At 42.7% G+C, this 10881-nt stretch overlaps 1 protein-coding gene across 1 annotated transcript in view; it reads right to left on the bottom strand.

The window, feature by feature from the left end:
• The window catches only part of LOC308117672 (putative cytochrome P450 120), a 25064-nt gene extending 14395 nt beyond the window's left edge, over positions 1 to 10669 (bottom strand). The window contains exons 1-9 of the mRNA XM_080476715.1: positions 10284 to 10669; positions 8915 to 8992; positions 8525 to 8609; positions 8269 to 8304; positions 7197 to 7336; positions 6665 to 6788; positions 6303 to 6447; positions 5091 to 5201; positions 1008 to 1135 (exon numbers count right to left, since the gene is read on the bottom strand). Of these exons, the coding sequence (XP_080332841.1) occupies positions 1008 to 1135; positions 5091 to 5201; positions 6303 to 6447; positions 6665 to 6788; positions 7197 to 7336; positions 8269 to 8304; positions 8525 to 8609; positions 8915 to 8992; positions 10284 to 10473 (1037 nt within the window). The 5' untranslated portion in view covers positions 10474 to 10669. The remainder of the gene's footprint in view (positions 1 to 1007; positions 1136 to 5090; positions 5202 to 6302; positions 6448 to 6664; positions 6789 to 7196; positions 7337 to 8268; positions 8305 to 8524; positions 8610 to 8914; positions 8993 to 10283) is intronic.
• Positions 10670 to 10881: the final 212 nt, after the last annotated feature.

Raw genomic sequence — 10881 nt, 5'->3', positions numbered from 1 at the left:
AGCAGCTCCCTACCTACATACATACATACATACATACATTCATAGATTTCCTCGCCCCTCTGAGCCCCCCGCTGCTCTATCTCTCTCTCTCTCGCTCTCTCTTCCTCCACCGGGTGAACGAACATGAATGAGAATAAACAGGTGAATGGAGGAAGGGCATGAATAGGAAAATGGCTGACAAACAGCATGAATGAGTGAAGGAGACAGATCAGATAGCATTATGGGGTCTATCTTGGGTCTCGGGCTCTAGAATCTGATATTTTATAGGTGATTGCGGGGGTTTATGAAAAATGAATACATTTATTTGCACGAGATATTGGCAATATATTTCTAATTATATATATTCATGCTGGAATCCACTGGAAATGCTTTTTTCTTTTGTTTGTTTTGAGAACGGCTCCCAAGGTGCAACTTTTCAAAAACCCTCAGATCCCATCGTCATGTAAACGGGGGTGAAAAACTTCATTTAAAAAAACGAAGAAAAAAAAAAAGTTTGCACTAAATGGTGACCAAACACTTCTCCCACAAGATTCTATGAGTACTCGTACAGACTCCTGCTGAAGACATTTGTTTTGGGTTTGAACGTCTGGAATTCAGATGGGGAACATTAGGATGTTAAATCTCATTCTGGAGCAGAAATATAGAAATAATCTGTGTGACACTTTAAATATCAACTTTCATAGCACTCAGAGAGACACGCGGCGTCTGTGACTTCATCAGTTTCTTTTGGTTCCATTTAATTCAGATGGTTCTGTTTAATGCATGTCTTATCTCTTCATATGGTGTACCTGTCCAGATGTGCTCAGTCTGATCAGAATATTAATTCAAATAAGGAAGGGTGGTGGTGTGTGTTGATGGAGCTTCTCCTCCGTTTCCTCTTTCCCATGTTTCGGGCCTGGATGCCCGAACTGACGCCGCCATGAGTGTGAACCCACTCTGGAGAGGCGGGAAGGCTCCAAAGCTCTTTCTGCAAAGAGGTGGAAAGGAAACGTCCCGGGCATCCTCACCTTCCGCTCCATCTCTCCGGCAGGAAGGCGTCGGGCTGCTGAAACACCTCGGGGTCCCGGTGGACGGCGTGGCTGATATAGATCGCACCGTAGCCTTTTGGGACGTGAAACCCAGCGAGGGTGCAGTCCTGCAGCAACACACACACAATCACACGTCACATGACTTTATCTGATGTAATTCAGTTTCAACGCCTCTCCCCAGCACGTCTGAAGGTTGTACAGCTGTGATACGACCGACTCGACTTTATTAAAAAGTAGAAAACAGTTGCATAATGGCTTTGTTCACCGGTTGCTATGCTAACAGCTAACTACCCGCGCTTCAGTTGAATTACATAATGAGAAACATGGATTTTTGGAAGATTTGTTTGACTGCATAAGATGTCTGAAAACACTAATATGAAACAAGGCCGCACTCTCCCTAACTGGAGTATGTTTGTACCCCGACTGAAAAGCCAAAGTATGCTTTCAATAAAAGTTCTTTAGTCCTCCTTCTCTTCCCTTTAAGCTCTGGTCACCTTGGGGGCAAAAAGACTACTCGTCCAATTGTTGCGCTTTTAATTCATCTATTCACCACGTCCATTAGTAGCTGCACTAATGGCCCCGCTGCACCTCCTCCCCTCCGCCGTCATTTCTCTCTCCGCCTCTCTCTCTGCTGGAGTGGAAAATCTTTTACAAATCTCTCTCTTTTTTCTCTTGTTGAGCGATGCCTCTGCCCTCAATGACTTCACTCTCTCTGTCACACACACACACACACACACACACACCCATACACAGTGACACACACACACACACACACACACACACACACACACACACACACACACACACACACACACACACACACACACACACACACACACACACACACACACACACACACACACACACACACACACACACACACACACACACACACACACACACACACAGTGACACACACACACACTGCTGCATATCTTTGTTCCACCTGAAGGAGATTCCCCCTTTTTCCACCTGATGGTGAATACTAATCACCTCTCTGACACACATCAACATCTCACTGGCTCCTTTCAGAGGAGACAAAGCACCTTCCTTGTGCTTTTCTACTTCTCACTTGAAGTTCTTTAAAGATAAATTTGCGGGAGACGTGATAACTTCTTACTAATTAACTTTTAATGTTAGATCTCATATTTCTCAATCCAAATCACTGGCAATTGGTTTTTAAATATTCTAATGCTCTCTCCGAATCTGGCGGAAACACATGTGAAGCAATAACTGTACTTCAATAATTCCTCACCATGATAGTAAAATGTTTAACGCAGTGTCTTAACATCCATCACTTCTTTTAGTAACACACATCTCAACTTGTTTAAATAATGGATTTTGTCTATGTTTGATCTCATTATACCTGATATAATGCTTTCGTTAACATATTTCATTACATATATAGAAAATATTTAATACTTAGTTACTTACAGTTAATGGTGACCAAATATCAGATTCAATAAATAAACAAACAAACAGGTCGAAATTTGTGTCTTATTTGTTCACAAATCAAAAATGCAAAAACGACAGAAGTTAAGCTAACTAAAGAAAATCCAATTATATGTCTTGTAATACCACTTTGTACCTGAAGATGGTGCATTGAGTCAATTGAATATTTGGTATTTTCACATTAAAATGAGAGGAGTAACAGGTAATAACTAATCTGCAAATTCACCATAAACAAGACCTTTTAACCAAACATCATTTAAAGCATTTTTTATTTTTTTTTTCAAACTGCTACTGCAGTCCTGGACATGAAATGTTGAACCAGAACACCAAAGGAGAAATCTCTACAGCATCATTTTCACCCTCACATGACAGGTCATCTTTAGGTTGGCTCATTTGGATCATGTTTTCTGGGTATACCGATGCTAGGAGAGCGTCGCGGTCCCCATGGCAACCATCACCTTTCAATGAGAGAATGAGGCTGCGGGACAATAAACAATGCTGCTGCACTACATGTTCAACCAAGAGTCGCGGAACACGAGGGGTCTCCGGAAAAAATGAGAGAGAGAAGAATCAGGCCGTTCTTTCTCTGTCGTGCGCATGGCGAAGGCTCCTGTTAAAGGTTAACTTCTGGCCTGTGGGTGGCGAAAGATGTGTAATGCAAATTGTCTTGACTATTATGTAACACTGTTAAAAAAACAAAACAGCACATGGATTTCTTCCTTAGCAGCTTTCAGAATCCTGCTATTGCTGTATATAGTCATAGTTTAAGTGTCACACCGCATCATACATTAAAAAGTGATTTTTCTATGACAGGTTTCACTTTAACTTATAAAGGGTAGGAACAAAACAGGACTTTACTTTGGTTTCTAACTCTGAAGACAGTTAAGAAATCCACTTTAATGTTTAACTCAAAAGTCTCGCTTTAACTTTTGTGTAAACGGATGTTAATGCCAACATAGCTACCAGGACGTACCGACCATGGATGAACAATTTGTGAATTTGCTGCTGCAGTTTTCTTGGTACAAAGGTGTCGGTGTTGTCTGAGGCGAGAGGACTTTAATGTGAATGTTAAGCGGATGCCATATGAGAGGAAGATTGGTAATAGAATTCATAGTTGGCCGTGAAAATTCAATGCTTTGTTTGAAATTCTAACAATTTGTTTGGTGGTTTGGCGGGTCAGATTAGAGGCTCTTGCAGGCTGGTGTTGGCCCACGGGCCTTATGTTTGACACCCCTGCCACTTCCTTTGTCATTCCTTCCTTTCCTGAAACACTCCACAAGCTTGCGCGTCATGAAGCCGTGTCCCACCAGGGCCGCCATGAATCAACACTGCGTTTCCTAGAAGTGTCAAAACTTTCCACTCGGCCTCACAGCACCAACCCCCACCCCCCCACCCCATCAAAACACCCACACTTCCCTCCGCTGCCGTCCTTCCTTCCGGGGGGAAGCGGAGACGATCAATCACAGAAAGGGGTCGATGCCTGTGATTGGGAGGTTGCGTAAGCCGGTTTGATGAGGTCACAGTGATCGCTGATGGGTTTATGTGGGAGGAGGCAGCGGTGCCCTGAACGCATTGCCGTCAGAATGCATGGAATCCTATTGGCTTGTGTTTCTTTAATGAAAGAAAATCTAAAGTTTCAACATACGCAGTCGAGAATATAAGTATAGTGTGCCTTATACGTAAAGTAGGTACATTTTCAACCAGACTGCAACAACTATACATCCGAAAGATCACATTACAATGAAAGAGTAAATCTTTAAACAAGCTCATCGTGTGTGATTCTCAGGGCCTGTATTATTTTGCCTAATGATGTCTCGTGTGTGGCGTTTCCTTGAAAACACATGGAGGCACGCACACACACCGAGTACAGCTAAGTACACGCTAATTAGTAAACAACTCGCTTGAGTAGCTTCTCTAATCGATGTAGATTAAAACTGGACTTGCATGAACCCCCCTCCTTAAAATAAAACTATATGAGGACACATTTAAAACAGAAATGAATCACATCTTCAGAGATGCTCAAGACAAACTGAACCTTGTGTGTTTCTCCAGTTGGTAGAAAGGAGCACACACTGTCATTAAAAAACTGTTTTTGAAACACACACACAGCAGAGCAGAGCAGAGCCGAACCTGTCTCTCAATTAGTCATCTGTCGCCATCTAGAGGCCAACGCGATATCACAACTACTATTTTAACGCCACAAAACAAGACATAGGTAGTAATTAGAAAATGAGCAATAATGTAAATCACAGCATACAACAGGCGCTTCTATAATAACTAACTATATATTTAATAATAACTTTGTAAAGGTTTAACAAGTACATCAACAACATTTAACATATTTTGTGCCACAAATGAGCATTAAAAAAAGAGAAACTACAGTATTGCAACGGCAAGATGTTATTACTTGATTGATCATATGCATCAACTCTAAACTTATACTGTTATAAATACTTGAACTGACATCTAAAGCCGCACTGTCGAGACAAAACAGCACTCACAAGAGTTTACCCTTCGTGTAAATCTGTGAAATGACTAATTTTGTGGGCGATTACGCTGCAATCAAAGTGAAATGTGGCATGAAAGTGGTCACTGGGTGACCGATCGTACCTGTTCAGCTATCCTGCGTCCACCAACACACGGCGGCCATAACCTCTGCACCTCCAGCAAGACTCTGTGCAGGTAATCTGGGTCTTCCGTGGCTTGACGACGAGTTTCCACCTGGACGTGAAGAGAAAAGTTTCTTCTTAAAACAGAGTTTTTATTTTTCTATTTTATTTTTCCAAATAAAGCAGAAAAAACTAAGCCAACAATTATTTATCATGAATTGATCTGCAGGCCAGGCAAATTGATTCCTGTAGCACCACTCAGACACAAGGTAATTCACAGTGCTTTACAGAGGAATGCATTAAAACAATTATAGAATTTGGCACAAAGCGAACAATTAATAAAGCAAAAGCTTTATTAAGATGAAGACAACAAAAAAAGGTCAAATCTATTGTTTAAATTAAAGCTTGAGCAGATAATAGTGTTTTAAATTCTGATTTAAAAGAAGTGCATGAACAAAATCATTTACCTCCATTTTTTCTGGCTGAAGTTGTAAAAAAAGGTTCTGACACTTCCACTCATTCATTTCATTCATGCACTCACTCACTCAGCAGGTCATTCATCTTAGTAATTCTCCTCCAGTACTTGTTAACTCGTAAAATCCTGAGGTAATTTTCTTTTAACATAAATGCATCTTGATATTTGTTAGAAACAGAACAAAGCATTCTTTTACATTCATCTATTAACTTTAATTGAGGGGAAAAAAGATCTTTGAACATATAAATTTGAATGTAAATCTCTCTTCAAGTACAAGAGAGTAAAGTTGGGCCCAAACTTGTTGGGGAAAAAAAAATTTAATCAAAAAATACCGGATTAATTCAGGAAAAAAGATGACAGCTCTCCTTTTATCATAAATGTAACTTGTTATTCTGAAATTCAGCACTAAAAAGTATATCCATCATTCAAAAGCAAACCTAGTCTTACAAATTTGATTCCATCCATCCATCCATGGTTATTGGACGCTGTGGCGCACATGCGTCTCCTCCGTCTCCATGGAGACGGAGAGCGAGCATTTTCAGAAAGTCGCATTTTCAGTGGCTCTGACCAACACTGTAGTGTAAACGGACACACAAAAGTTTGGCGTTTTTGACTTGAAAACGGGACTTAAACCTTTTCTTCCCCTTCATCTTATAATCAAATCAACAGCGTCCACCTGCCACATTCATCCCTTGCATGAGGATCTTTGTCCTCGGTTCTTCTTCCAGCCTGGCGTACCTGCTGGTTCCCGCTGAGTGCCAGCGTGAAGGAGGTGAGCAGCGACGCCAGCGCTTTGGGGATCAGGGCGGAGATGAAGAGCAGGAGATGCTGGGCGGCACAACTGGAGTCGGGCAGAGGCAGAGACCCCAGAGAGCCCATGAACCTGGACGGAGAGACCACATGTTAGGCACGACAGACGATTAAAAGCAGACAGACAAACAAACAAAGCACAGATCAGAAGCCTCTGCTGGGCTTTGATTTGTAGAAAAAAGAAAGAAAGAAAAAACAAAAAGAGCTTCATGCATGAGAAATCCTTATTTTACAGCCATTCAGTTGTTCATCTTTGCTATAAAGCAAATTGTGTGCGTGTGTTGTCTCACCCCTCTCTGTCGTTCTGCAGTTTGTCTTTGATGATGTCCATCAGTTTGTCCCGGGCCTCCAGAGCCGTGGATAAACCCGACGACCACAGAGGAACCTTCACGTTCACCGGTGCAGAGATCAGACCTACACGCACACGCGCGCACACGCACACACACACACACACACACACACACACACACACACACACACACACACACACACACACACACACACACACACACACACACACACACACACACACACACACACACACACACACACACACACACACACACACACACACACACACACACACACACACACACACACACACACACACACACACACACACACACACACACACACACACACACACACACACACACACACAATATTATGTTTTTGAAGAGGAAGTGGCTGATTTGGCAACAAAGGTTACTCAAGTCTGTGAAGATGCTCGCACATGGTGAGGTGCAGCGTTTTACAAGCACTACAATAGTTGATGAAGAGTGATTGGAGGGTCTTCGGTGTGTGGTGTGAGCTGAGCTCTACCGTGCCAGTGTTGGGTGCAGAGCTGCATGATTTCCTGGAAGAGTTGGGGCTGCTCGTCCGCTCGCACGTTCAGAAAGAGGCCCAAGACCAGCTCGGTTCCCAGAAGCTTAAAGAGAGAGTACACACACTCTGGCCTCCCTCTGCACACACATATAGACGCAGACACTTTAAATCTATGACACCAAGACACGATCAAAGACGTTTATTGTCCGGTGCAAAATACAGTGAAATGTCAATGTCCTATAGCTGTTGCATTATTATTACTTAATAACAAGGTAGAGCGCTTTCACGGCAGTACCACAGATATCCCCCGCCCCGGGCTCAGTGTTGAGCCTGTTTAAACTTGTTTGAATAAAATGAGAAATTATTTGCGAAATCCCGCAACAGTATCAAAACACTAAGAATCGACCGCCCCGTGTTTATTCTACAAACACAGACTGTTTGGACTTTTAACTTCACGGCTACACAAACACCAATTTTCCTTGCTCAGCAGTTTTTTGATCAAACTTTCATGCAGAGGGAAAGTTTGGACTGACCGACAAGGTCGAGAAAACCCTGTGGTGTGTGTTCACCCACCAGGAGCCAGGTCAGGTGATTGGTCGTTGAGGTGGTTGTATTCTAAAGACACAACGCTTGTTTTTATTATAAAACCAATACCATTGACATATTGATAGTCTGTGCTCTTGGTGGCACAAATTGAGACTTTTCTCAATCAATTCTATCAACATATGTCGAACTTGTGTGTTTATATTTGATCTTACATATCTGAACCTGAGCTTTTCCAGATGATTTTCTGAATTTATTTGGTTTTAAACATCAGACATTCACTCTTATTAAACAAATGTTTGCCATTCCAATCGACAATCTCTCATCATGTGTTTTTAACAATATGTGCTTTAATGACTTGTTGATGTCCTGCGGCGGACTCTGAACGAGCTCTTTCCACCGTTCCACTTTCCATGTCAAACTATTTAATAAAACAAAAGAGGGGAAAGTCGCAACACTTGTATAAATAGAAACGAACGCGTGCAAACAGGAGCAGAAATACTGGTTGCTTTGAGGATCCTGTTACCTGATGGAGAGATCCTTCAGGCTGCGTTCACACACTCTGCCGAGAGAAACAAGAGCAGTTCAGCAGAAGATCTCCATTTCTGTAACAGGGATTCGTTCTCATGCGCCACAAATGTTGACACAATCACTTTGCAATGTCACGGCTTACATTTGAGGAACAGGAAGTAGCACGAGCTCTAGTTAAATGTCTATTGTTCACATCATAACGACACAGGCGTCACACAAAATACCATAAATAACTTTGATAACTTCTTTACCTGGTGATATAATCACTTGATGAATGCAAACATTGTCCTGTGAACAGGTTGTTGAGGGAAAGACGGAGAAGACATGCCTCCTCGCCTACAACACACACGTTAAGGACTTTGACAGAATCGTGTCATGTACAGTATTTAAATAGAGTACAGAGTCAATACAAGTATGGTGGTTGGAGTGTGTCAAATATGCATCCATATGCAAATACATCAATACTGTAAGGCGGCACACTGCGGGGAAGTAAGGCCTGAGAAACATTGCGATTATAGATAGTGTTTGTACGATTACGATCAGGGGCTTGGTTGTACGTGTGTGTGTGTGTGTGTGTGTGTGTGTGTGTGTGTGTGTGTGTGTGTGTGTGTGTGTGTGTGTGTGTGTGTGTGTGTGTTTACCATTTGTGGTAACAACGGTGTCACCGTACACGTTGGTCATCAGGTCGGTTGGATCCTTCAGAAACACACCGGACTTCTCTGAAAGACACCGCAGAGCATTATGACACTCAGAAACGTGTGCATGGTTCACAATTTGAATCGTTTGAAGTTTCACATGAATCCATTTCACATGTCATTAAATACCACAATTCATTCAACTCAGTGATTCTACTCCAAAAAACAGCTTCATTCTTCCCTGGTTCTCAGTTCCTCTCACAATCAGGTGCTGGTAAGCTGATTGTTGCCTGTATTTTATTGTGTGCATGATTTATTCTCTGTCTCTGTGTGTTAGACCTGTTCGACTGGTGACCTGCTCAGGGTGTAAACTTCCCTTTGGATAGCATTCAGCTCGTCAGGTACCCAGGTACGATTTGATACAAATGACCACATAAAACATCAGTTTGGCCCTAAAAGGTTCCAATTGGTACAATTTTGTTAGAAAGCTTCACATGCCTTTACATCAATGTAATTACACATTTACCAATTGCATCTAATATTCCAGCCCATCTTTCTTTATTTAGCAAGAAGCAAAAACTATCAGGTTACTATTTGAGGTTCACATTTAGAACAGCAATCATGATAGTCCAAAGATAACAATCTGCTTACAAAGAGTAAACGTTGAAATTAAAACAGTAACTTTAACCAAAGTAAGTGTTGACAAATTTGAACTGAAACCCAAATGAGAACAAAGGAGTGGACGTTTATTGTAGACCGTTTTGCTATTAATTCCCTATTGGGGTTGTTCGTGACCCCTGAGGTAACAAACCTGGTCTCGGCACCGTTAGCGCGACATGGCTTTAAAGTAAAAACGTAAAACTTTCTTTGCGCTTAGGGTGACCGTTTGCATGACAACAGTCCTCGGCCTCATACTGAAGAGCGATCGGAAGGAAATTAAAAAACCGACGAAATTAGTGTAAGACATCATGGATCCGACGGCGACTCAATACTGCCTCCTCATGGACGGATGTGGTTTTAATCAAACTTTACATGATGCACCTTTAAGGCAAATGGAGGGGGTAAAAAGAGACTTTATTGATGTCACTGTCCAGCTGCATCACGAGTTTCTCCCATGAGAGATCACACTAATCCCAAGGGGATTTTTTTTTCCCTCTCCTTCACATAGAGAACTGTTTTTTCTTTTATTCTTTTTTCCCAAAACCAAAGTGATAAAGTAACAAACTCAAACGAATAAAACTTGCCGAGTTAAACTGATATAATGAAAACATGTGATCTGTTAGTTTGTATAAACGTGAGCTAATGAAGCCTCCTCGCTGAGCAGCACGCACACACTCACACACACGCGCGCGCCGTCCTGTGCGGACGTACGTACCACCCAGCAGCTCCCGCATCCCTCGCACGGAGCACACCAGTACCGTGGGTCGGTTGAGCAGCCGGCTGTAGAACACCCTGCCGCCGTATTTGTCGGTCCTCTGCCGGCAGAAGCTCACCGGGTCCCGGTAGAATTCCAGGGACTTGTCCCCGAGCACCGACACACCTGCATTTCCCGGTAGTTTAGACATTCAGGACCGCGGAGGACTTTCTGCACCTGATCCAGGTGCCGCAGAGACTTTTCACTCAAACAACAAGCGGCTGGGAAGTTCAGTCCAAGTCCCTCCAGGTGTCCACTGTCTGCACCTGGTAATCTGTTTAATCCGAGCCGACCTGAGCGTCTCAGATTACCGCCATCTCATTGTTGGCGCTGCCTTTTCTGAGGGAACGTGAAGTAAGCACAGCGGAGCGTGAGGCGTTCACGTGCTGCTCGTAATCCAGCCCACCTGCTGATAACAGTGAAGAGTGCAGGACAACCTTCTTCACAGGCTTCCAAGTCCTTCAAAAACTGTATATAACTAGAGGTTTGCATTTCCACAAGAAAATGCAAGGCTGGATAAGGCTGATCTCCTGTGATCTCAGAGGCTCCATGGCGTCTC

Source organism: Lipophrys pholis (genome assembly GCF_963383615.2).
Source record: "Lipophrys pholis genome assembly, chromosome: 12".
Taxonomy (NCBI): domain Eukaryota; kingdom Metazoa; phylum Chordata; class Actinopteri; order Blenniiformes; family Blenniidae; genus Lipophrys; species Lipophrys pholis.
Note: the sequence above shows the minus strand (reverse complement) of the source record. Positions and strands in the feature narration are given on the sequence as shown.